This window comes from Oncorhynchus clarkii, chromosome 28 (assembly GCF_045791955.1).
Source record: "Oncorhynchus clarkii lewisi isolate Uvic-CL-2024 chromosome 28, UVic_Ocla_1.0, whole genome shotgun sequence".
NCBI lineage: Eukaryota > Metazoa > Chordata > Actinopteri > Salmoniformes > Salmonidae > Oncorhynchus > Oncorhynchus clarkii.
The window spans coordinates 23,818,722-23,846,711 of NC_092174.1; the positions used below are offsets into that span (position 1 = coordinate 23,818,722).

The following is a 27,990-nucleotide window of genomic DNA, read 5'->3' on the forward strand; positions in this document are numbered from 1 at the left end:
CGGGGCTCTAGACGGTTGAGGACTGCCTATTAACTTTAATTTGCAAATTGATTGGAACAGCCTTTAGGTGAGTTGTTACATTTGTATACAATATGTAAGCTAGTAGATGTGTTAATTAAAAAAATGTATCAGCAAAGGTAATTTCCCTTGAATCGATGGTTTAGTATGCCTACGCTTAGGCTACTACGCATTACACTTTTCCACGCTATTATGCCATTGGTCCCGGAATGTAAACGTATGCGGGTGTTGTGAAATAACGGGATGCTAAATGAGTTTCATTGTGGCAGCTCTTACCGTTGTTTATTGTGATAGATGAATGAATAAATATTAAACACCAATCCGTATTGTTGCTTGAAGGGGACTTGCGACCTCTTTATCGTAATATGCCCTTTGTGTAGGCTTTGTCTTCTTGAGACCAGTAATGCATTCATGTTAATTGACTCAGATGATGATTCCACCTGGGGACTGCTTATATGCTGGGAGGAAGAGAAGGAAGCCCATCCAAAAACAGTTGAGTACCACTACCAGATATTGTCACTTATGTATTGAATGTTTTATTTTATTTGATTAAATAAATCATAATTGACCTATCTTATCAAGCAAGCTATATGATTGGAATAATGCAACCATCTATTTCTCATCTGTTGCACACTACCGATCATGAATGAATGATTCTATTTGACATGTGCAAAAGTTGTACAAAAGTGACTTGTTACATTCAATAATAATATATATTTTTTATTAATCTAGGCAAGTCAGTTAAGAACAAATTCTTATTTCCAATGATTGCCTACCAGAAGGCTAAATGCCCCCTGTGGGGATGGGGGCTGGGATTAAAAATAAAAAATATATAATACAATTATAGGACATAACACACATCACGACATGACTACATAAAGAGAGACCTAAAGATGGCAGCAACACATGACAACACAATAGTAGTCATGAGTTCTTAGAATCAACCTATTTGATTTTAGTAGTTCATCTCACATGAAATGCATACCTGTTGGTTACATGTGCAAACTAAAATATATTCTATAATGACAGTAACCTTGTTTAAAGTCTGGCATTGATAGATATTCCACACATTTGTAAATTAATTGACAAAAATAATTTATGTTCAAACATAGGCTACAATTTAAACAGAGCATCAAACCCAAAAGCATTCATTGTTATATTGTGTTTATTTCCAAGGGTATTTGGTTACACTTTGAATTGTGGTGCTAATACCATGTATTTACATTATTACATTGGAGAGTAAGATTTGGTACAGTACACCTGTTACACCAGTTTATTTGATATAGTTCATGCTCATCTGTGAGCATTTGTCTCTTCAGCATTATTCTGTTGAAGGACCTGCTAGCTACAGAGGCTTTCCCTCTTCATTATTTAGTCATTGTTGTTTTTACTTTTTACTCAAGGACTTGACTGTTTCTCAGACCCCACAGACCACCCCTGACCATTCTCAAAATATCCCCTTAGACATGATACAGGTTCCAATAACTATTGATTAATATACCAGAGGAGACTAATGCATGTCATTAATGCATGCTTGCTTATTGAATAAACCAGTCATCATTGGGGAAATAGCACTGTATTTTTGGCCTCAGGAGATTGATCTAATACTTCCTAGATTATTTATTTTTCATAACATCAATTAACCTTGCTAAATTATTTGGCTCTATATCTGACAGAAAACAGACAGCGGCCAACCAGAAGACCAACCCGTCTAAGAGGCACCGTGACCGTCTGAATGCAGAGCTGGAGCGGTTGGCCAGTCTCCTACCCTTCACCCCAGACATCATCTCCAAACTGGACAAGCTCTCAGTGCTCCGCCTCAGCGTCAGCTACCTCCGGGTCAAAAGCTTCTTTCAAGGTACGGACAGCACAGCGTCCCCATGTGGTGCAGTTACACCCTATACAGTCTCTCGGGACAGCAGGTACACCTTATCGTGACAGCGAGCATGCGGGTTTTGGCCCTGAATGCTAAGATTACAACCTATACTGTAGTATGAAAATGATTTATTTTTACTGCAGGATCTGTTGTATATTAGATGTCACACTTTATGGTGCACTAGTGTACATTCTATATCATATGCATACAGTACTGTGCAATTCATTATCACAACCTTACAAAGTTTATTTGTTTTTATAATGAAAATATTGTTTTGTACACTTGAGTTGCATCACATCCACTGTGCTGCCACACTTATTTTACCCTAGTGCTGCTTCCCTGTCATGAAGCCATAATTCTGTTAACATTATTAATGAGAACATTTAGACAACATTTTAGACAACATTTAGACAGCTGAAAGAATGTTATTTATCATACAAAAGGGGTGGTATGAATCATCAGGCTGGGTGTAACACATTCAGACAGCTAGATAGATGGTCATTAGATAAGAGCTGAAGTTTCTGAAGTAGTGCTGAACTATGTTCTACATGTGCTCTGCTGTTTATCTCATGGACCGCTACAGCAGGCATACAAGACATCACGAGCCTTTTGATATTTTCACCATGCACACTCCTACCTCTCTCCTACTTTTCTACGTATTTGACAAGGTTTACTACATTGAGAAAATGAAGGTGGAAAACATGACCAAACAGATATTTTACCCATGCATGCATGACGCCACTGTGGCACCCTTGATCATTGTATTGGATTAACATGCCTGGTAGCCTATATGAACTATTGCAATATGCTTATTTATATGTTGGTTAAATGTACCTTCTTATTTTTTTCTGTGTCATTTCCAGTCCCTTCTGTAATTAAATATGTTAGGTCAAGGTGGGGTTGCTACATGTGTTAACTTAATTTGATTCAGAACAGGTTTTGACTCAAATGGCCACATGTTAAATGAGGTGTCAGCCATCAGCTATTTATGACTTCTTTGCAATATACTGTACATCTTTAAAGCTTTGAATTGCATCAAAGGCAAAGCTCATACTGGAGGTAGCTTACCTGTTTTGAACAAAAAGGATAGATATGCTATCTAATGACGGAAATTAGTAGCTCTGCTCTTTTCACTAATATCAATAGCTACAAACTTAAAGTAATTGTATTGTCCAATTGAAATCTCCCATCTACAGTTACAGCAGAACAGAAAACAAATATTAAAGCACTTTCCCTCATTAGGGATGTAATGAGCTTGTCTCTTTCTGTGGCCATGCTGGAGCTGGTGGGTATCTTTGCATGAATAATCTCATGTCAATAATTGTGTAGATTGGCACTGCACAACAAAAGGCGTGAGTGGCAGACCCCAAACCACTAAATATTTTGGTCCATCAAGGACAAGCTGAGAGCACAGCATGCAGCAGAACGAAATCCTTTGTTGTCCCAACACTATTGTTGGACTGTTGTCGGGCACAATTATGCTCAAATTTGATCACCCAGTACTCAACTTCCCGAGTTGATCACCAAGTCTGATTTTATGACCCCTGGATAAGACTAAATGAAGCACTACAAATATTGGTTAAGATTTGACCCTTAAACACAAGAATATATTCCAGTTTCAACAGGTGGTTGTTTTTTAATAGGTTTTTAGCACCCTACAAACCTTCAAGTTTAGAGCAGATGTTATTTACAGCTACAGCCTGAGACAATGCTGTAGCTGTTACACCACTAACACAGGATGTGTGCCAGAACTGTGGTTTTCTTGTTTTTCAGTCATCTCTCATTTTGTGTGCTATTTGCTAAGTACATTTGTGAACAATCTTGATGACGTATCTCATTCAGCTGACACAGTGTGTGAGTAAGGGGGATCGATGCTGTTCTTTTAAAGGATACTGTATAAGGATATATCATATATCATAAACTGGGTGGGTCGAGCCCTGACTGCTGATTGGCTGACAGTCGTGGTATATCAGACCGTATTCCACGGGAATGACAAAACATTTATTTTTATTGTTCAAATTAATTTAGTAACCAGTTTATAATAGCAATAAGGCACCTCGGGGTTTGTGTTATATGGCCAATATACCACGACTAAGGGCTGTATCCAGGCAATCCGCATTGCGATGTGCCTAAGAACAGCCCTTAGCCGACTTAGTCATGTGTGCATACATTTTTATGTATGGGTGGTCCCAGCGGGAATCGTTGTTAGCACCATGCTCTACCGACTTAGCCACACAGGAGCATAATAACGCTGTAAACCCCTATGGCCTTATGAATGGGTGTGCAGTACAAGTTGTGCTATGTACTGTTCCTCCTTTTTGTCAGCAGCTGTGGTTCCCCTTGTCAGGTTCTGTTCATCAGGCCCATTTAGACATCACGCACTCTTGTACGGTCTTCACTGCTGATCGCAATAAGCTCACAGAGTGGTTAATAGGATTGAGGCATGCACTTCACTTCATTGCAGTGAGCTCAATTATAAAAGGGCAGGTAAAGTGATGGGGTGGCAGGTAGCCTAGCGGTTAAGAGCATTGGGCCAGTAACCGAAAGATCACTGGTTTGAATCACTGAGCATGGGATGTGCCCTTGCGCATGGCACCTAAACCTAAATGCTCCTGTAAGTCGCTCCAGATAAGATCGCCTGCTAAATGACTAAAACGTCAATATAAAACGATAGAACTAGTACAAACTACACTGCTCACTGTGGTTTCAGGTATGTGTCCTTGCAGGTAGGATCACAGTGTCAATGGTAAATAATACCATGGTTCTGATACTGCCTGTTGCACATTCATCATGAAAAGGCTTCTCTTTGATCAGACTAGAAAAGGATGTGATGGATTCATAAGAATCCCCAAAAGTCCATAGAAATCATGTCATTTTCCATGCTGCCTGTTCCTAAAGTGTTACCTGAAGCTTGATGTATGCTGAGCGTCTTGTCAGCGCCAGCTAACTTGCCTGTTTGATTTCTATGAGCCGACATGACAGTGTATTTCTGTGGAATACAGAGTAACGGGGGAAAAGATCATGAAAGATATTAGGAAGCTGTGATGTGCTCCAGCACATGAGGGAGTAATTGTGCACTAGTGAAAGTGTCAGGGAAGGCATAGTCAGATCAGAGAGTTAATGAATTCTCCACTTTCTCCCGAGTACATCGCGTGACTGCTCCCTGGCAAGGCCCGGGGCTGCCCTCAGGGCTCATTGTAATGCTCAAGAAAGAAAGGTATGTACCAAGTGCACTATGCCACAATGTTGGGTTTTATAGATCAGCTTTGCTTGGTCGGAATCTGATGCCTTCACATGACACGAGGAGGATGCTGTGTGTGAATATGAATGATGGCTTTCAAATGTGATTATTTTCTGATTTTGTTTATGATCTGTCGCGTATTGTAAACACAATTTGAATTGGTTATAATCAAATCAAATAATTATATACTGTACCTAAATTGTTGAATCAGATCCGACTTTCAGGGAATTATATCCCAGATGTGGCCAAATTAAGTAATTAAAATGAAGCTAATCCGAGCTAATGTATTTGAGGCGCTGCCAGGTGAGTGGATTTGACCACATGAAAGCAAGAGAGGTAGACTGGGTAATCGTCCATAACCTTTAAATGCTCTTCTGGAAACACACTGTATGTACAGACTGATAGTCTTCATAGGGAAATGCAGAAAATGTTCTAGGTTTGATTTAATGACATTGAGAGTGATGAGTGACAGGGTTTTGAAATGTTATACAGTTGGTACAAAGAGAGGCACATACCAATGAGTACCAATGAGAAAGCATTACTTTTATGTAAAACCTTTTGGTGTAAGTACTGTGAATGCTTTGAATTGTGATGTTTCACACTGCAGTCTGGTTCCAGTTCCTTATTTCTCATTCCAGTTACATGTAGTGTTTATCATCAAGGGGCTAAAATGGAACCAGTAAACAGAAGAGGTCTTGAGTTCTCCCATCTCCATGTTTACTGGAGGGCAGAGTGTTACACTGCTGTTTGGCAGCTGCAAAACCTTCTCTGGCAGATTCCCTTCAGCTTGCGTGCAGATCGGGGAAATTCCAGTTCCCTCTTGTTTCTAGTCATCATGTTTGAATAGACTGTTTTTCAATACGGATCAGAAACATTCCTTCCAATGGATCCAAGCAATTAACTCCCGATTCTAATATGGGCCAGGATAATTTACAATCATATTAGCTTTTCTCAAATCCCATTTGTTGTTACACTTAATCCAGAAAGCTATTGTTCTCTTCATGTGTTTTTAGAAAAGGGTACAATTAATTTAGCTTGTTCTGTTTGTAACACATAATTATTATCATTGAAAATGATTATCATTCTTTACAGATGTCATATTATATCATATAGTATGTACAGTATGTTTGATCCAGTGAATGTATTTTTTGTATTTTTACTGCTTTTCACTGATATTCAGTCACCAGATTATCGGTTAAAGTGTTCAATCAGCTCAAAGGCGATATTCACGGAGTGAAAATATATTCTGATTTGTCTGCATGCAATAGCGTGAGGTAGTGACCCCAATATGTCATAAGGCAGGGGCACTACTCTTGGTCTTATTGCAGAGACTGCAGTGCTAACTGATTTGGCACAAGCCCTTTTGTCTAAACTGTGATTTTTAATGTGACATCAGATCATAAAAAACATTCCATCAGCTTAATCTCTAGTCACACCCTCTTAACAAGCATTTTCACCACTGATACTGTGATGCATTTTGGCATGATAACAATGAAAGCTGCAAGACAACAAATGTATGTTAATGCAAACAGACAAATAGACAAATGTTCAAAAGTGAGGATGACAGGGGTTGATCATCTGTAATAGCATACAGTAGTAGCATACCATCTTCAGGGCTTCTAGTGTTTCAACGGACATGATTTTCTACAACAAATCCAACTGCTCTTCGGACTAGTCACTCTACCACTTGTCACTTCATATACAACTCTATCGTCTCAAGAACGTAATCTCTGATTAGAACTAAGATGATAGCTAAACTTCTCACCAGCTCTGTCGCCCTCGTGAGACAGACGCACAATTGCTTCCATCAGCTTGGGTGTCACTTTGGCCTGTAACCTAATTGGTGTTGGAAGAGCTACCATTACTAGGGATAAGTTGTCCATCTGCAGACTGCAGGACAGCACCATATGTGAACCATACGTGAACAAACCCCTGAAAACTGAAAGATAAGATCTCGGACTGGGGATTTAGGCAGTAACAATTGAGTTGAATTAATTTGTTAATTAAGCTTTTAAATTAGGTAGGTATATTATGGTAGTTACGGTAATGTGTAAACAACAATGATATAATTTCATAATATGTAGGTTCAACATGGCTGTGAAAGTAAGTAGTCTTATTTAGATTTCAGATTTCGCTCCTCAAGTAACTTCACTGATGTTTATATAGGCTTCTCTTTATTTTGGAGATTTTTTTTATTGATTTAACCTTTTATTTAACTAGCCAAGTCAGTTAAGTACAAACTCTTATTTACAATGACAGCCAAACCCTAACCCGGATGATGATGGGCCAATTGTGCACCGCCCTATGGGACTCCAAATCAATGTTGTGGTACAGCCGGGAATCGAACCAGGGTCTGTAGTGACGCCTCTAGCACTGAGATGCAGTGCCTTAGACCGCTGCGCCACTCTTCTTGAGATTCCCAGTGATTTATCCTCTCCTCTGCACCTTACACGGACCCTCTGAAGACTCGCATTACTGTAGTAGCTACTCACAGTAATGTCAATCAGCAAGGGTGAAATGTTGCAGGTTGACGTTTATTGGGATGAGTCTAGTCCTGTAGGCAGAACTGAGTGATTTCCGCTATATGGGCCAGCTGCAAAGTAAAAATTGGATATATTGTAAAAATGAAGAAAAAAAAATGTAAGGTTATGTTTAGGTTTAAATCAGATTTTACGACTTTGTGTCTGTGCCGGCTAGTGACCACTGCAGAGCTGCCTCCAGAACAAGATTCGTCATGAAAGACACTAACCTGCAAATCAGTCCTAGAAATGAAAACCTCCTCCCTGCCTCTCATCCAGTTCACCTCACAAAACCCAGTGATTGATACAAAGGTATCACTCAAAAATACAAGGACGAGAGGTGAACATGTTTGCTCTTAGAGCCATTGAGGAGGAAAACCTCACAGTGTTAGTAACAGTAGAGCCCTCCTGATACAGGTAAGTACTGTAACTACTTGTGACTGAGTAATGACTTTTAGCCTCTTAGGAAGTCGGCACACGGTCTCTTTAAGAGGCTCTTCGTGTAGTAGTGGTGTAGTTAAGCTCACCAGCCGAGCAGTTGCGTGACTGCAGCAGACTGGGTTCTGACCTCAGAAACGGTTATGAAAACGATCTGTAGATCAGTGCAACGAGTAGAAGACCAGCCCTGCAGAAATGAGTGACCCTTATTGCCTTTACAGCACTACACAGAGACCAGGACATACGTTTTTACAGATGTTAAGATTGATTCACATACCCAGTCTAGAGGTGGTATGGAGCAGGAAGCTCCATTGACTTCAATGTGAGTTATTATACTGTACCTTTCTTAAAAGCTTTCTATGACATTTATAGCGTAGTTAAGTCAGCGTTTAGAAGGTTGATATATTTATTTGGTGTCCTTGATGTCATTATTTCGTATACTTTTTACCCATCCATAGCCACCCAGACTTTTTTGCTTTGTGTAGTACTGCTGTATACATGTTCCAAGCCAATGAAATTAAAGAATTAAAGGCTCTGGTCTGAATGCATTAGTCATGGCATTGCTTATGCTTGGCAGCTGCATATTCCTCTTGTCTAATTCACTTCTCTACCTCATTACTCTACTGGCAGATGTGTTTTAGAGAGAAATGCTCATGGGCAATTGTTATTAGCCTCTACATTTGCTGGTTTGTATGACAATCTTTTGAGATAAATCTTGCTGTTTTATACTTACAACTGGGTCTGACAAGACAGCGTGACAAGGTCAATTGAATGGTATTAGTCAATATGGGGAGGGAGAAACCCTGTGTATTCTGCACCAGGATCAGGGAACTCCTGTTGTATATGGGACACCACTCTGACATGTTTGCAAAGGTAGCCCCATTAACACCAGACAAAATGGCGGTAGCACAGTATCTGTATTGGCTGGCAATGACAATGAAAGGTGCACATTGCTACAGTATACTAGTAGAACACTGCTTCTATGGTATTATGTAAAGGGTTTATTCTACATGGATCTGTTCCTACATTTGAAAGTTAACAAAACACTTAGTGTAGAATATCTACATAAATTCAGCAATTGCGTTTTGCTCATATTAATCTGTAGGCTATTGACCTATTCAAAGGTAATTTGCTGTCATTTGATTGCTGTTTTGTTTCATATAGTGTTCGATTGTTGCATTGCTGTAATCAGGGCACCCTTGTGAATAAGACCCAGGTATCAATGAGTGTGTCAAATTTCGTTCACAAAAAATGTAATGGCTTATTTGCTGCGTGTGGCCTATTTGATCAAATAGATGTTTTGTGATGCTTAAGTTGTTACAAGTGTACTGATATGCCCTGTCTTTGTCTAGAATGGCCCCACCTGATCTTGCCTCCTCCCGACTGCCTTCCATTTTTGAGAACATTTATTTTCATTATTAGAGTGGTCAGTTGAGTATTTTTTTCTTCTTCTGTGGTATACTAGGGCTTTTCAGTCTCAAACGGCCGTGACCTTTGATTGCGTTGGGGGCGATGAAACAACAGAGCCCTACTTAATGAAGGGACACAAAGAGGGCGGAGGTGTGAATTACACGTGGAGTTTGGCAAAAGGCAGCATGATTTGTTGACATTATTGTAATCCAAACCCATCCTTAATTTACTCGTTGTGACGCACTGAGGTTCCAAACTGTTTTAAACAAGTCTGACTTTATACCAAAATTATTTTATTTATACTTTTTAGTCAATTTTGATACTAGAATAAAGGTTTCTGACTCATATCGATGCCACATTGGCCATTTTCAAGAGATTGGTTGGTTTCAGGGGCAGTCGCTCTTTAAAGGTCAGTGGCTTTATGTTGGATTTGATTAAATGCCCAGTGCAGTCAACAATGTGATTTTCCTGTGATTTATATACACTGAGTGTATAAAACATTAGGAACACTTGCTATTTCTATGACATACATTGATTAGGTGAAAGCTATGATCCCTTATTGATGTCACCTGTTAAATCCACTTCAATCAGTGTAGATGAAGGGGAGGAGACCGGTTAAAGAAGGATTTTTAAGCCTTGAGACAATTTAGACATGGATTGTGTTTGCGTGCCATTCAGAGGGTGAACGGGCAAGACAAAAAAATGTAAGTGCCTTTGAACGGGATTTGGTAGTAGGTGCCAGGTGTACCGGTTTGACTGTGTCAAGAACTGCAACGCTGCTGTTTTTTTTTTTTCACTCAACAGAGGTTGGAACAATATTGTGAAAATGATGATAATGCCCTTTTAGCATAAGAGCTGTTTGAAAAGACCCGGCCTGAATTTCTAGCCTGTTTGGGTGGGATGGAGATTTGGCCTGCCAGGTGACATCACCAGTTAGTTCAGTTTCCCCCTCTCCACTCAGACCACTCCCAGACAGTCCAAACAAAATTGCTTGAGAAGCTATTTTAGTTTCTTTTTAACAATTTTAATTGAAAACAATCACAGTAAGGTACTTACCCAGGAATTATTTCATGTTGAGATGAAAACTGCTGCATTGGACCTTTAATGCAAGGCGGGACAAATACTTATTGAAAACACATTCTACTCAACCCCGGCTTGCTTTTTTGTGTGCTCAGTTTTATTTTGCATGCAAGCAACCATACAGAACAACACATAAACCAAGATTGGTATTAAGATTATTTTCGGCTCTTCTTTATGACTCCCATGATGTCACTTGGCTTTTATGCAATCTGCTCCTTGGCTAAATGGCTGTCTCTCAAACATAAAACCTACAACAATGGCATTATATATAGTTAATGGAACAACTACGAGGGCCTGCTGGCCTGGAATTCTGAAGACTGATTTCGAAAGTGGAATGGAATTGAGGGTATATCATTTGGGTAATTCTACACATAGTTGGTTGGCCATAGCTCAAAATCTGATTACATAAGCAAATTAGATCACTAATAGTTCCAAAACCTACAAAGGCATTATTTTGGGGGTAGGTGTTCGTTGCTCTCCTTGATTAATTGTCAGTGGATTAAAATGATTGCCTTAAATCCAGAATTGAGAGTTTTTTTCCCCCTTCAAAGTTTGGAGGTAAAGAGTCATTATGATGGTCAATGTTAGTCCAATCACCATGGTTTCTGACATCTGAGATTGGTGTTGGTAATTCTCATGTTTTTAATATTACAAAAATATGTTGTTTTATAAAAAGTGTCATGTACTGTCATGTTGTCTTGTCTCTGTCCTTTCCCTTCACCCTGTCTCCCTCTGCTGGTCGTGTTAGGTTACCTTTTCTCCCCCGCTTTCCCCCAGCTGTCCCTTGTCTCCTCTAACTACCCATTCACCCCGTTCCCCACCTGTTCCCTTTTTCCCTCTGATTAGGTCCCTATATCTCTCTCTGTTTCTGCTCCTGTCCTTGTCGGATTCTTGTTTGTTTGTGTCATTCATGCCTGAACCAGACTGTCGTCATGTTTGCTGTAACCTTGTCCTGTCCTGTCGGAATCTGCCGGTCCATCTGAGCCTACCTATGTTTGGTAATTAAAGAAGCTCTGTTTAAGTTGATTCGCTTTTGGGTCCTCATTCACGCACCGCAACAGAAGAATCCGACCAAGAATGGACCCAGCGACTTCGGATCCTCTCCACTCAGCCGTCGAGATCCAGGGAGCGATGCTAGGCAGACACAAGCAGGAATTGTCTGCTGCTCGACATGCCGTTGAGACCCTGGCCACCCAAGTCTCCAACCTCACAGAACAGGTTCACCATCTCCGCCTCGATCCACCGGCCACTTCCAGGGCTTTCGAATCTCCGGAGCCCAGAATCAATAACCCGCCGTGTTACTCTGGGGAGCCCACTGAATGCCGCTCGTTCCTCACCCAGTGTGATATTGTGTTTTCTCTCCAGCCCAACACTTACTCCAGGAGCACTGCTCGTGTCGCCTATGTCATATCTCTCCTTATTGGACGGGCTCGTGAGTGGGGCACGGCAATCTGGGAGGCAAGGGCTGAGTGTACTAACCAGTATCAAGACTTTAAGGAGGAGATGATACGGGTTTTTGATCGATCTGTTTTTGGGGAGGAGGCTTCCAGGGCCCTGTCTTCCCTATGTCAAGGCAATCGATCCATAACAGACTACTCTATTGAGTTTCGCACTCTTGCTGTCTCCAGTGGCTGGAACGAGCCGGCCTTGCTCGCTCGTCTTCTGGAGGGTTTCCGCGCAGAGGTAAAGGATGAGATTCTCTCCCGGGAGGTTCCTTCCAGCGTGGATTCCTTGATTGAACTCGCTATTCGCATTGAGCGACGGGTTGATCTTCGTCACCGAGCTCGTGGAAAGGAGCTCGCGCTCTCCGTCGCCTCCCTCTCCGCATCACTACCATCTTCCTCTGCCGGCTCGGGTGCTGAGCCCATGCAGCTGGGAGGTATCCGCATCTCGACTGAGGAGAGGGAACGGAGAATCACCAACCGCCTCTGTCTCTATTGCGGTTCCGCTGGTCATTTTGTCACTTCATGTCCAGTAAAAGGCCAGAGCTCGTCAGTAAGCGGAGGGCTACTGGTGAGCGCTACTACTCCTGTCTCTCCTTCAAGATCCTGCACTACCTTGTCGGTCCATCTACGCTGGACCGGTTCGTCAGCTTCCTGCAGTGCCTTAATAGACTCTGGGGCGGAGGGCTGTTTTATGGACGAGACCTGGGCTCGGGAACATGACATTCCTCTCAGACAGTTAAAGGAGCCCACGGCCTTGTTCGCCCTGGATGGTAGTCCTCTCCCCAGGATTCAGCGTGAGACGCTACCTTTAACCCTCACTGTTTCTGGTAATCATAGTGAAACCATTTCTTTTTTAATTTTTCGTTCACCTTTTACACCTGTTGTTTTGGGCCATCCCTGGCTAGTTTGTCATAATCCTTCCATTAATTGGTCTAGTAATTCTATCCTCTCCTGGAACGTCTCTTGTCATGTGAAATGTTTAATGTCTGCTATCCCTCCTGTTTCCTCTGTCTCTTCTTCACAGGAGGAGCCTGGTGATTTGACAGGGGTGCCGGAGGAATATCACGATCTGCGCACGGTGTTCAGTCGGTCCAGGGCCACCTCTCTTCCTCCACACCGGTCGTATGATTGTAGTATTGATCTCCTTCCGGGAACCACCCCCCCCCGGGGTAGACTATACTCTCTGTCGGCTCCCGAACGTAAGGCTCTCGAAGATTATTTGTCTGTAGCTCTTGACGCCGGTACCATAGTCCCCTCCTCCTCTCCCGCCGGAGCGGGGTTTTTTTTTGTCAAGAAGAAGGACGGGTCTCTGCGCCCCTGCATAGATTATCGAGGGCTGAATGACATAACAGTGAAGAATCGTTATCCGCTTCCTCTTATGTCTTCAGCCTTCGAGATCCTGCAGGGAGCCAGGTTTTTCACTAAGTTGGACCTTCGTAACGCTTACCATCTCGTGCGCATCAGGGAGGGGGACGAGTGGAAGACGGCGTTTAACACTCCGTTAGGGCACTTTGAATACCGGGTTCTTCCTTTCGGCCTCGCTAACGCTCCAGCTGTCTTTCAGGCATTAGTCAATGATGTCCTGAGAGACATGCTGAACATCTTTGTTTTCGTTTACCTTGACGATATCCTGATTTTTTCACCGTCACTCCAGATTCATGTTCAGCACGTTCGACGTGTCCTCCAGCGCCTTTTAGAGAATTGTCTTTTTGTGAAGGCTGAGAAGTGCACCTTTCATGCCTCCTCCGTCACATTTCTCGGTTCTGTTATTTCCGCTGAAGGCATTAAGATGGATCCCGCTAAGGTCCAAGCTGTCATTGATTGGCCCGTCCCTAAGTCACGCGTCGAGCTGCAGCGCTTTCTCGGCTTCGCGAACTTCTATCGTCGTTTCATCCGTAATTTCGGTCAGGTGGCAGCTCCTCTCACAGCCCTTACTTCTGTCAAGACGTGCTTTAAGTGGTCCGTTTCCGCCCAGGGAGCTTTTGATCTCCTCAAGAATCGTTTTACATCCGCTCCTATCCTTGTTACACCTGACGTCTCTAGACAGTTCGTTGTCGAGGTTGACGCGTCAGAGGTGGGAGTGGGAGCCATCCTTTCTCAGCGCTCCCTCTCTGACGACAAGGTCCACCCATGCGCGTATTTTTCTCACCTCCTGCCGGCCGTCTCAGGCCGCTTCCTATTCCCTCTCGACCGTGGTCTCACATCGCCTTAGATTTTGTCACCGGACTGCCTTCGTCAGCGGGGAAGACTGTTATTCTTACGGTTGTCGATAGGTTCTCTAAGGCGGCTCATTTCATTCCCCTTGCTAAGCTTCCTTCTGCTAAAGAGACGGCACAAATCATCATCGAGAATGTTTTCAGAATTCATGGCCTTCCGTCAGACGTCGTTTCGGACAGAGGTTCGCAATTCACGTCTCAATTTTGGAGGGAGTTTTGCCGTTTGATTGGGGCTTCCGTCAGTCTCTCTTCCGGCTTTCACCCCCAGTCTAACGGTCAAGCAGAACGGGCCAATCAGACTATTGGTCGCATCTTACGCAGTCTTTCTTTTCGCAACCCTGCGTCTTGGTCAGAACAGCTCCCCTGGGCAGAATACGCCCACAACTCGCTTCCTTCGTCTGCGACCGGGCTATCTCCTTTTCAGAGTAGCCTCGGGTACCAGCCTCCGTTGTTCTCATCTCAGTTCGCCGAGTCCAGCGTCCCCTCCGCTCAGGCTTTTGTCCAACGTTGCGAGCGCACCTGGAAGAGGGTCAGGTCTGCACTTTGCCGTTATAGGGCGCAGACTGTGAGAGCTGCTAATAAGCGTAGAACTAAGAGCCCTAGGTATTGTCGCGGTCAGAGAGTTTGGCTCTCCACTCAGAACCTTCCCCTTAAGACGGCTTCTCGCAAGTTGACCCCGCGGTTCATTGGTCCATTCCGTATCTCTCAGGTCATTAATCCTGTCGCAGTGCGACTTCTTCTTCCGCGATATCTTCGTCGCGTCCACCCGGTCTTCCATGTCTCCTGTGTTAAGCCCGTTCTTCGCGCCCCCGCTCGTCTTCCCCCCCCCCCCCCATCCTTGTCGAGGGCGCACCTATCTACAGGGTCCGTAAAATCTTGGACATGCGTCCTCGGGGCCGTGGTCATCAGTACCTAGTTGACTGGGAGGGGTACGGTCCTGAGGAGAGGAGTTGGGTTCCCTCTCGGGACGTGCTGGACCGTGCGCTGATTGATGATTTCCTCCGTTGCCGCCAGGTTTCCTCCTCGAGTGCGCCAGGAGGCGCTCGGTGAGTGGGGGGGTACTGTCATGTACTGTCATGTTGTCTTGTCTCTGTCCTTTCCCTTCACCCTGTCTCCCTCTGCTGGTCGTGTTAGGTTACCTTTTCTCCCCCGCTTTCCCCCAGCTGTCCCTTGTCTCCTCTAACTACCCATTCACCCCGTTCCCCACCTGTTCCCTTTTTCCCTCTGATTAGGTCCCTATATCTCTCTCTGTTTCTGCTCCTGTCCTTGTCGGATTCTTGTTTGTTTGTGTCATTCATGCCTGAACCAGACTGTCGTCATGTTTGCTGTAACCTTGTCCTGTCCTGTCGGAATCTGCCGGTCCATCTGAGCCTACCTATGTTTGGTAATTAAAGAAGCTCTGTTTAAGTTGATTCGCTTTTGGGTCCTCATTCACGCACCGCAACAAAAAGATCATGAACCAGAGCATTTGGGCAGTGTTGTCATTCCATTCCCACCGACACTATTTCCCCTGCATAAACACACATCTGGTTGTAAATGTAACGTTGACTGTCTGTCAGGGGAGTGTCTGGGTTTGATTAGCATGTATCCTCCCATCAACAACAGCCCCAGCAGTGTATCCCAGGGAGAGAGAGGGTTGGTCCTTTTCAATATATTCTTTACTAAAACAAAAGATAAAGATACAGTTTTGTAGCTTTCATGCTGTAGGTATATCTATCATGTCAGAGTCAGATAGCTGTTGCATCAGGCCTGATACAGTATATGAGAAAGGAATGTGTATTTGGAACCAAACTTTTTCTGTGGGGAAAAAATACTATTTTCAACCACAAATTGAGATATTGTTGAAATTAACAATGAACTATGCAATTCTTCAGTTCAGCGATATTACTTAGTGGTCCTCTGAGTATTTTTACAACAACCTGTAGGAATTTTATTTGACTGTTGCTAACTGTCCTCACTATTACAACAACGGCTCTATAACTGAAAACATTCTTGTTGTATTTGACTCTTTATTTAAAAAGATACGGCATTTGGATGTGCAGCATGCCCCTATAGTAATGAAGCTTGGTTTATGGACCTTTTGTTTTCATGTGTTCCGTGTCAATGTGTGAAGTAGCAGACATCTGCTTTCCTTTTAGACCACAGATTTAAAGATTCTCCCCACCATGTTTTTCCAGTCAAGCACTGAAAGCTGCCCTGGCTCCAGTCAGTGGATTGCGTGTAAATTACAGTATGTATATGTGTCAGTATATGAGCCATTGTCTGCTGTGAAATTCTCCCCATTTGGGCTCGGAAACACAGCACAGGCGTTGAGTGCCATGAGGGTGACAGATTAAAACGTCTGAACACTGTTGGGTCTGTCACACCGCAGGCTTTTAACCTGAAGTGTTCAGGCCTCATTGACCCTGTCAGGGCCTGTTGTGGAGTGATGCCGCACACCACAGAAAAGTGTTGGGATGTTACTGAAAGAGAGCACGCTCAGAGCCAGGCGGGAGGAGAGCAGGAGCGGGAGCCGCCGGAACCCCCCTCACGCAACGCCTGGGATTCCGTGCAGGGGAAGGATTTACACGGCACGCTTTGGGAGTCCCACAGCTTCACACTCTCTTCCCCCCCTTTTACCTAATAATTCCCTGCTCTGTTATTTTCTGTTCCCCTCCCCATTCTCGATAGGAAGTATTTACTCAGCTGACACAAAACAGGTGAAATCACACCCACACATTCTTCTGTTTCTCTCACACTGGTACAGGAGAGGCAATAGTCATGCAATGGTGTTGCTTGCTATCTCTTTTTTTTTATTCACTCTATTTCTTTCCTCTTTGACTTATTCCCAAAGAACAAAACACTTTTGAGTTTCCAAATCCCCTATTCTTATATCACCAGGTAGTTTTGAACTATTCTGGGGTGTTGGCTCAGGTCAGCAATGACATAGTTGAAGCTAGTGGGGAGGGGTCCGTTGTCTGATGGTAGACAATAGGATTCTTCTGCCACTCAGCAAACCGCTCAGACAATCTTACAACCGCTTCAATATTCATATATAAAGGATGGTATTGTTTTTCAGACACAGTCAACGTGTCACTAAGTCCTGGCACAGAAACTGTGGGATCCAAGCTTGCTTTTAACATCTTTAAATGGGTGGTTTGTATTCTCACATTTTCTAGTTTGACCTCAACAGTCTCACCATGTTAACATTCAGCTGAATTAAGTCTGGTCCACTAATAACAATTCCTTCATTTTTATGGTCTGTGGACAATTGACTTTGTCCTCTTTTGTTTCTGGTGAGAGTCTGCCAGTATAGCAGCAGTGACCAACCCATGTCAATAGTCACCAGAGGGACATTTTGGCAACTAAGAGTACAACATCCAGCCATAGATACTGTACCTCTTTAAGACTGTGTTAATATTGGAGCTTCATAACACAAGTGCATCATTAGTTTTCCTGCTATTTCCTCCAAGGCAGCATCACATCAACATTAACATGGATGCTATTGCTGGCTACAGTCGTTTGACTTACAGTACCAGTCAAAGGTTTGGACACACCTACTCATTCCAGGGTTTGTCTTTATTTTCATTATTTTCTACATTGTAGAATACTAGTGAAGACATCAAAACTATGAAATAACACATATGTAATCATGTAATAACCAAAAAAGTGTTAAACAAATCAAAATATATTTTATATTTGAGATTCATCAAAGTAGCCACCCTTTGCCTTGATGACAACTTTGCACACTCTTGGCATGCTCTTAACCAGCTTCATGAGGTAGTCACCTGGAATGTATTTCAATAAACAGGTGTGCCTTGTTAAAGTTCATTTGTAGAATTGATTTCCTTCTTATTGCGTTTGAGCCAATCAGTTGTGACAAGGTAGGGGTGGTATACAGAAGATAGCCCTATTTGGTAAAATACCAAGTCCATATTATTGCAAGAACTGATCATTTGTTTTTCAACAGGACAATGACCAAACACACATCCAGGCTGTGTAAAGGCTATTTAACCAAGAAGGAGAGTGATGGAGTGCTGCATCAGATGACCTGGCCTCCACAATCACCCGACCTCAACCCAATTGACATGGTTTGGGATGAGTTGGACCCCGGAGTGAAGGAAAAGCAGCCATCAAGTGCTCAGCATATGTGGGAACTCCTTCAATACTGTTGGAAAAGCATTCCAGGTGAAGCTGGTTGAGAGAATGCCAAGAGTGTACAAAGCTGTCATCAAGGCAAAGGGTGGCTACTTTGAAGAATCTCAAATAGAAAATATATTTAGATTTGTTTAAGTAGGTGTCTCCAAACCTTTGATTGGTACTGTATATGTCATGCTATTCTGAAGTCCTAAGCAGTGGTTGCCTGCCCGTGCCCACTCCCCACAGCCTGGGAGTGATGGACAGAACAGAAGGAATGGCTGGTGATGTGAGTGGTGGTAGGTAACTGTTGGCTTGCCACTCGCCACTGCTTGACTCTATCTTCAGTCGGTCGTTCCTTCCCCTCCACAGCTACACATCCCTTCTTCCCTTTATCTCTCCCTCCCCGCTAGCAGGTGTATGCCTCTGCCTGATTGCTGGGTTGGTGGGATGTTATGTGGCCTTAAAGGTGATGTGTAGTGGTGGTGGATGCTGGGATCCATCCAGCAGCAATCCCACCCCTCCTACCCCAACGCACCACTCCCAGATCCCCACTTCAGGCTTGCGTGATGAAAACTGCTGTTTGTATTGATAATGGAGAGCCAAACCTCCAACTGGAGCACGTGATAATGAAATCATGGCCTGGATTAGCGTGCTGATTTGCCCTGCAACCGATCACATGAGGAATCCTTGTGATGAGTCGGATTTCCATGGACTGTGGAGGGAACATTCATTAGAAATCGTGTCACAGGCAGACCGATGAAGTCAACTCTATCTGCTTGAATCACGCCATGAGACAACTATAGAGAGAATAAACTACGTGGAGTAGAGGGAATAGCATCCAGGCAATTCAATGTCAAAGTCAATTTGGGTGTACTTTCAAAAGCTTCAGTCTCCTGATGAAGAGTGATTGGTGCTGTGATGTGGTTATGAACCAGAGCCACTTTAGTGGATTCCGTTGTAAATACATCAGTGAATTAAGAACTAGCAAGCACACCATGTACTCTTCAGTTGATGGTAATAGGTCCATTTTTTGGGCATACCTAGTTAACTAGTATGGCTCCTCTCCATCTCGTGTAACAATGCGTGCGTACCTTTGACAAAGATCACTCCCTCCATATGATCCATTTGATCATACTTATTGTATACAGTCACAAGCAGTGCTTAGTGTTCATCTCATACAACCTACTGAATAAAACAACATCTAGAACAGATACAGTAGATACTCATCACAAGCCTCTGAAGGAAGAGTACAGTAAACGTGATTAAAGAATGAAACGTCATCTGAATGATTTATGCCTTGCCCTTGCTGTGACTGTGAGGACAACAGAAGCAAATATGAATGGCCCATTGTGTGTTTGAGGGCAAGTGTATTAAAGGAAGCTTGTGTTTACATTTCACTGGATCCGCTGTGATTGAGGCGTAATGATCATTGACTGTAACAATGGCACCTCTCCCATTGAGTTCCTGTGGTCAGTTCAAGCAGTTTGTCTGAATGTGGAAATGTCAAACCAGTGGTAATCTAACTGGACATATTGTGCAAACAATTTTCTCTTGTTTTCACTGGTTCTTCCAGATGAGGCTCAGATGCTTTGTACTGTATGTGGTATCATTATCTTAGGAAGGGCAAAGATGTGCGTGCTCTTCATCATTGCCCTCATATAAGTCGTGACCTCTTTGTTGTAAGTGAGCATTAACATCCATTGTGAGTGGAAATTATATTGAATGTGCCTTCTATGAAACATACCAAGTTGTCTGTAGTAATTCCCAGCAAAGCATATGCTGGCCGTTTCCGACCAATAGGGAATGGCTGGAAGAGGATTTGTTGGCACGATTGCTATTACTACTATTCAGTTTTTTTTCATATCATCCCCAGAGGTGTGTGTGTGTGTGTGTGTGTGTGTGTGCCTGCCACCAAGCGTGTGTGTGTTAGCTCATGTCCGTGCATGTGTTTGCCTGCTTGCCTATGTGTTTGTGGGTTAGCTCCATTAGCGCACTCCTAAAAGTAGAAATAATACAATTGATAGAGTGCATTTCCATGTTATCCATGCTTTCACCAATGCAGTTGTCATGGCATGCAGTATAGACTGTTGATGCTAAAAGGTATATCAACTTAAGGACATGATGTTTGGACAATTCCATAAGGAATAATGCCATGGATTTCCCACAGTCTTAGTTATTACCCTGACAGCGTATGTTTGTACGTAACACTATACATATAAATGTAACTGCATGCATTATTTATCCCATCTACTAGGTATGTTGTTTCAGTTGCATTTTGGGCCTAATGTTTAGGCAGAGAATTCTGTGTAAGTTAGCGGTCGTCAATATTTAACAGCTGTAGGTATTATGAAATTCTTTGTAGGCTAATGTAGCTTGCCATCTTACATGCAATGGCTTGAACAGGCGCCAGACCACTGTTAGGGATGTGGAGGAGATTGACAGACGTTTTAGTTGCGTGACAGTGTCACCTCAGCCAGCCAGCTCCTACTCCCTCTCTCTCCCCCTCTCTCTCTATCCATTTCTCCCTTCCTCCCTCTAGTGATCCTGACCTGGATTTCCTGGTTTAGTCATGGAGGGGGCAGCCAGGGAGCCAGGAGGGTGGGAATACGCTAATGAGGTGGCTTGGGGCCAATTTCCCGCCCATTTTCCTCCCTGACCCCCTTGTGCCGCTGGTGAATATACTGTATCTTTGTGCTGTGAACACGCAAAGGCTGTCAGACAGCAGGGACTCTCACACGCACTCTGGGCACAGTCACTTCTGCTCTGTGCTCTCCCTTCCTTTGCCGTCCGGAAGATGCCACAGCACAGGGAAGCAGCAGAGCGGACCAGGAGCAGGGGCAGCCTGGTACTGTACTGCCTCTCTCTCCTCTGTGTTTCCCAGGGAGACAGGTGTAAACACTGCCTCTCTCTGGACACAGAATGCAGGATCCACACACCCTTTAATCATAACTTCAAGAAAAAGGGAGATAGGAAATGATGCTGTAAAAAAAGTTAAATACCTCATAAACGGAAAATATGAACCCTTTAGGAACATGTCACCACAGTGTGTGTGTACTGTACTGCCTCTCTGTGTGTGCATATTGCAGTAATGAGTTCATATCAGTATGAATTGAAATCTGAATTGTGAGAATTGTTCTTTTGGAATGGAGAATTAGTTACCTTTTTTAATGTACCCTAATCGTCTGATATTTATTTCATTTTTATTTCACCTTTATTTAACCAGGTAGGCAAGTTGAGAACAAGTTCTCATTATTCAATTGCAACCTAGCCAAGATAAAGCAAAGCAGTTCGACACAAATAACAACACAGAGTTACACATGGAGTAAAACAAACATGCAGTCAATAATACAATAGAAAAATAAGTCTATATACAATGTGAGCAAATGAGGTGAGATAAGGGAGGTAAAGGCAAAACATTTTTTTGATTACTTATCATACACTCCACATCTACAGTAATAAACCTGTTAGTCCCTTGAAAGTTGTCTTTTTTTCTCTCATCCAGCCATCCAGGAGAAGCCATGCAGAAAGCACATCATGGAGTCGCCTGGGAACCACCAGGATACCAGGAAAGAGAGCCTGTCCATGGGGACCCCGGGGACCAGCAGCAGCGTGGTGGAGAGTGACCTCTTACTGGAGGTGAGACCAAGTGGAGCAGAAGGGTCAGGTTGTGATTTGTCCTCCCAAGAGATCACTGATGAGAGGACTGATAGGGCTGGAAAACAGAAAGGAATGGGACATCATAGTCTTGTGCCCAGTTGGTGAAAGCTTAAGCTTAAGACTAACAAACCATAAATACAACATGTTCATTAAACAGAATGAAATGCAGTCTGCCCTGACTGTGTTTTTTCTTAAAATACACAATAAATACAATTGTTGAATGAAAAAATGACACAAAGTTGAATTTAGCCACATTGATTATTGAGGTTTAGAACATGTCTTGATGATATCGTGGCACAAAAGTGGAGCTGGTTGGATGATGAGTAAGACCAACCCTCCGCCCGGAACTACCCTCAGCCCTCCGTGTCTCAGAATACCCGTCCTCCCCAAACCCCCGCCCTGCCCGAACTCCCGCCCTCCCCTCCCACAATAGCGTGACACCAAAGCAGCCGACCATGATGCTGCTGAATGAAGATGGTGACACGGTTAGGTCAGTATCACACCAGAGAGTGGGAAAAGAGGGCCCAGCTGACCTGGGCTGACTTGAATTAGACGGGAGGTGACAGGGCCTGCCAAGGAGCAGGCCAGAGTCACGACAATGTCAAACACAACAGCTCCAGCACCAGCCAACACAGAGAAGTCAATGAGGAACTTTGTGTGTTGTTTCCTCCAGTTCTCCCTGTTTTTCTCTTCAAATCAGGAGGCATGAAGAGAATATTTTGCATGTTTCATTCCGATATCCATTCATTATCGGAAATAAACATTTATCAACAAACTACTCATCAATCAAGTGCAACTGAAGTTTGTCCCCTGTGTGTTCTTAGTACACACATACAGCATGAATGACATTTATTATGTAAGTTTTAAGGCAAACAAAATGTTGACTTTGGTAATACTGAAAGTGTTGGAAAAGTATAAGAAATACAGAGGACAAATATACAGAACATTTTCTGATTCAATTAAAAGAGATGATATCCTGAATTCATGTTCAGACATTTAACATGACTGTTAATGCCGTTGTGTATTAACATGTGGGTCTGTCTCTTGTCTCTTCTAGTCCCTGACTGGGTTTGCCTTGGTGGTGAGCACAGATGGGTTGATCTTCTATACCTCCACCTCCATTGTTGACTACTTGGGCTTTCATCAGGTATGTTTCAATCACACCTTGTGTTCTCAAAGTCATGATAAATCAGAATTCACTTTGCTACTGAGGGTCAATGATCAATCAAGCCGTAATAAATGTAGTTGAAGTACAGTACCATTGTACAAGCCTTTCATAGAAAATTACATTCTGAGGAAACATTATACAGCATTGTAAAACTGTTTTATAGTAAACCACCAACAATAGAAAACATAACAAAATTGACATAGAATTGTTTTTTATTACAAGGCCATGCCCTTTTAGTAATTAAATTAAACATAACAGAAATCAAACTGTGGTTGAATGAAAAAGATTCATATGACCAACCATGTCAAAAGTTGAAAATAGCCAATTGTGTAGTTCACTGGATTTTAACAACATTTATTTTATTCTAGAAGCAAACAGCTGGAACTTTTCCATTTAATTTACTTTGCAAGTTTGTAACTGTCCTTTTTGAGTGAATAGCTTTCTATTAGGCCTAATTTAAAGCTGGGGTTTTAACATGGGAAGGAGACTAAAGAGACAGTGATCGTTCCTCTGATGGGAATTGAGATGGTGTTGCTGTGTGTTCAACAAGCGGGGCGCTTCACAGGGCAAGTGTTCAAAGCGTTGCATGCAAAAGAAGCGGATATTATGGGAAGGTTGAATATATTAGTGGGAGTCTGTCGTTTTATGAACAGAGGGTATAGCTGAGATGGAAAAAAGAGAGGAATTACGAGTGTGGGCTGGGGTTGCAGGGTTTTTCATCAGGATAGTGTTGCGTCTGTCCTCATGCAAGCAGCTCTAGTGTCACGCAAAGCACAAACAAGGCAGCGAGGAGGGCCACCCATCATCCCACTAACTGAGGAGAGGGGAGGTCGGGGATCTATATTATACATGCAAACTGCAGGGAGTCATAACTCATCCCTCACCGATTCAACTGTTGTCACCAATTACCCTGCTGTGATACACATTGTATATAAGTCATTACTTAATGCTTTCACTATTTACTCCTCAGTTTTATTTATTTAAATCATCATTTATAGATCTTTGACTGGCAAACAGTTAAACAAAGCAGTTTGAAATGACTGAACACACTCGGTAATGATGACAGCACAGTTACAAGCTCTTTATACATTCTGACTTTTCGTTTCACATCTAAGCTTTTCATCTACAAAAACAATTATTTGAAAAAAGAAGTTTATGCCATGTTTAGAATCAAGATCTCCCACATAGAGGGAGGGATGCTGATTGAACCGAGTCTGTCACAGAAGGTCCTCCCTCCCTCCCACACCCTTCTGGTCAGCGGTGGGAAACCGAAAAACAGAAGAGTTAAATTCTCAGTGGGCTCGCTGCAGGCTGACACTTGCGGTGTCTGTCTAGAAACCTCCATGGCGTCTGACCATAGATGTGTTTCACCCGACCGTGACACAGGTTAAGTGGGGAGGTCAATGCGTTGACCAAACACAACTGGGGGTTAATTGGTTGGAGGGCTGAATGTTTGATGACTCGTTCCTCCTTTACCACTGCTCCTCCCCGTCACCTCCCCGTCTCCTCCCCCTCTCCTCCCCATCTCCTCCCCGTCTCCTCCCCTCTCCTCCCCGTCTCCTCCCCGTCTCCTCCCCTCTCCTCCCCATCTCCTCCCCGTCTCCTCCCCGTCTCCTCCCCTCTCCTCCCCTCTCCTCCCCGTCTCCTCCCCGTCTCCTCCCCATCTCCTCCCCGTCTCCTCCCCTCTCCTCCCCTCTCCTCCCCGTCTCCTCCCCGTCTCCTCCCCGTCTCCTCCCCGTCTCCTCCCCACTCCTCCCCGTCTCCTCCCCGTCTCCTCCCCGTCTCCTCCCCGTCTCCTCCCCATCTCCTCCCCGTCTCCTCCCCATCTCCTCCCCGTCTCCTCCCCTCTCCTCCCCGTCACCTCCCCGTCACCTCCCCGTCTCCTCCCCATCTCCTCCCCGTCTCCTCCCCGTCTCCTCCCCTCTCCTCCCCTCTCCTCCCCATCTCCTCCCCGTCTCCTCCCCGTCTCCTCCCCGTCTCCTCCCGTCTCCTCCCCATCTCCTCCCCATCTCCTCCCCTCTCCTCCCCGTCTCCTCCCCATCTCCTCCCCTCTCCCTCTTCTCCTCCGTAGACGGATGTGATGCACCAGAATGTTTTTGATTATATCCATGTGGAAGAGCGGCAGGAGTTCAGAAGACAACTCCACTGGGCCATGAACCCCGGGACCCAGGGGGCCTCCCTGGACCAGCACTCAGCCACAGGAATTGGTGTGTAGATCATTTCCATCAACAGAACCTTTGTCTCTCTGTGGAACTGCTAAAGGATGCAGGAAAGCCCCTCATGATCACATGCAACTTGTCATTTACATTAGTTTCCATTCATGACCATTTTGTAGAGGGACAAAGGGATTAGTACATTAGTTGCTGTATACAAGACACAGAAAGAAAGAAAGGATACTGTATTTTATTTGTCATTTGCAATACTATCCTAAACCCCTCACTGTAATATTGGTGGTTAGGAGACCAAAACAAATTTAAAGTAGAGCGTTTATTACATAGGTTGTACTAACAAAAATGCTTTGGCTGTCCTGTAGGTGATGACTTTGTGATGAGCAGTCTCTTCCATGCCCAGGAGCCTGACGGTGTTCCTCTAGAGCGCACCTCCTTCCTCACGCGCTGTTTCATTTCCCGAGTCCGTTGCTTGCTGGACAGCACCTCAGGCTTCCTGGTGAGTGAGTACCTTGGCTCGCACAAGTACCTGACAATATCCACTCTTTTACAAACGGCATTAACCGCTATGCTCCACACAGTATGAAGTCAATTCTGATTGGCTATTCAGTAATGTATGTGCACTTTCTCCTTGGGGGTCTAGATTAGGTTACTGTTACTGTAAAGCACAAATACTATGAAGATATATGTTGACATAAAAAGGGCTTTATAGTTCACTTTGATTGTTTGATTGATTTTTTATGTTTGGCAGAGCATGCAGTTCCAGGGCAGCCTGAAGTTCCTGCAGGGCCAGAAGCAAAAGACAGACTCCGGGGCACTGCTGCCCCCCCAGCTGGCCCTGTTCTGTGTGGCCGTGCCCCTCATGATTCCCTCCATCACAGAGCCGAAGATGAAGAGCACGACGATCAGGAACAAGAACAAGGGCCCCGTCATCCCCACACCAGATAAGCACAGGTAAGCAGTACTGTGGGAGTGGTGAGCATGGGGAGAGCTGAGCAGTGAGCATTCTTTTTTAAATACTGTGTTTGTCTATATCATGGTTTTACTAAACACTTTTTGAAGGAGCCAGGCATGTACACCATTTAGCTTACAATCAATTTACATTTTAAGACGCATGTTTATTACAGCATCAGTTTCAGAATCCAATCACTGGGTATGCTGAATTCAGTCAAATTACTACTTCATACTGTAAATGTACACAACTAGAATATTATATAATGCATACATGACCATGGATATATTTTCCTTAGCCATTTTCCTAAATAAAGGAATGCTGTCTGTCATCTTTGTTTGTGTTCCCACAGTGACAAGAGGCATCGAAACACCAGAGGTTCATGTGACAGCAGTGACGTATTGCTTCTGAATTGGTCCAGCAGCTCTAGCAGAGACCCTTGCCACTATACCCCATGGACACCCCTCTCCAAAGACGGCATCAGGTATAGGAACAATGGTTACTACACCCAGGAGGAGCCCATCAACTTCTGCCTGTCTTCCATGGGTGGTGGGCCCAAAGCTCAGAGCGTTAATCACCCATGGGACATCCGCACCGGGTCCACCATAAGAAAGGGCCCCAGCAGCAGCTACATACCATGCAGACAAGGCAAGTACAACAACCTGGGGAAGTCTGGACCTTACAGGATGTCTCCAGGATATCACGCTAAAAGACAGGATGCCTCTCAGAACAAACTGTACGGAGGCCTCCACAGCCCAGAGGCGGAGAGCTTCTGTGAGGACGGCATGAAGGCAGACAACAACTACATGGGCGGCCATCTTGACTGTTACAATGGCATGGTGTTGCCTGAGACAGCCATAAAGACAGAGCAGGACTCTGACTCTGAGAACGGTTGCAACATCTACAGCATGCCCCACAACCTAGCCTGGGTGGGGAATGAGAAGCGCTACAGCATGGCCTACTCAGAAGAACCACAGGTGAAGTCGGAGGCTGACTACTATGACCAATACACCACCTGCCAAAGGAACAAGACCAACATGAGCCCAACGCTCAACGGATACCACAAATACTTATACCCAGTGGGGAGCAGGGCTCAGAAGGATCATAGGATACTTTACTCAGACCCTCTGTGTAGCAGTCAGGGAGCAAACTGTATGGTCAGCAATGTGTATGGGAATGGTACTGTGGAGCATGAAGGCTACATACAGCAAGACAACAAACTGAACTACGAGTTCAGGAATCATCTGGTCCACTCTATAAAGAGGGAACCCATGGACTCACCTCCTTGGTCTGACAATGGACATGACATTAGCCAAATACCCCTGCAGAGAAATATGATTCACAACTGTGCATTGAATGATATTGTACACAAACCAAACCCATATATCTACATGCAATGAGGTCAATGAAAAATCTCATAAACCATCTGGGCACCACCTTGCTTCTTTATTGTATTGATGCATAATATGGCAGGGTGGGTAGTTATTTAATCTCAGGTAATCAGCAGTGTTACAAAGCAAAAATATATGGAAGCAAAGAGAGGTGTTTTAATAAGGACTTTGTACATAAGACACACAAGATAAATATAACTTTTTTTCAGATTTACAGGACCAGTCAAAAGTTTGGACACCTACTAATTCCATGGTTTTTCTTTATTTTTTACATTGTAGAATAATAGTGAGG

The 27,990-nt window shown here is 43.8% G+C and overlaps 1 protein-coding gene across 1 annotated transcript; it reads left to right on the plus strand.

Moving 5' to 3' along the window:
• Positions 1 to 27,990, plus strand: LOC139387001 (aryl hydrocarbon receptor repressor-like). The gene is made up of 9 exons (XM_071132939.1): positions 1 to 67; positions 446 to 510; positions 1,695 to 1,876; positions 21,865 to 21,998; positions 23,077 to 23,166; positions 25,259 to 25,394; positions 25,721 to 25,854; positions 26,107 to 26,309; positions 26,660 to 27,990. Exons 2-9 carry the CDS (start codon positions 446 to 448, stop codon positions 27,705 to 27,707), a joined length of 1,992 nt encoding a protein of 663 aa, XP_070989040.1. The 5' UTR covers positions 1 to 67; the 3' UTR covers positions 27,708 to 27,990.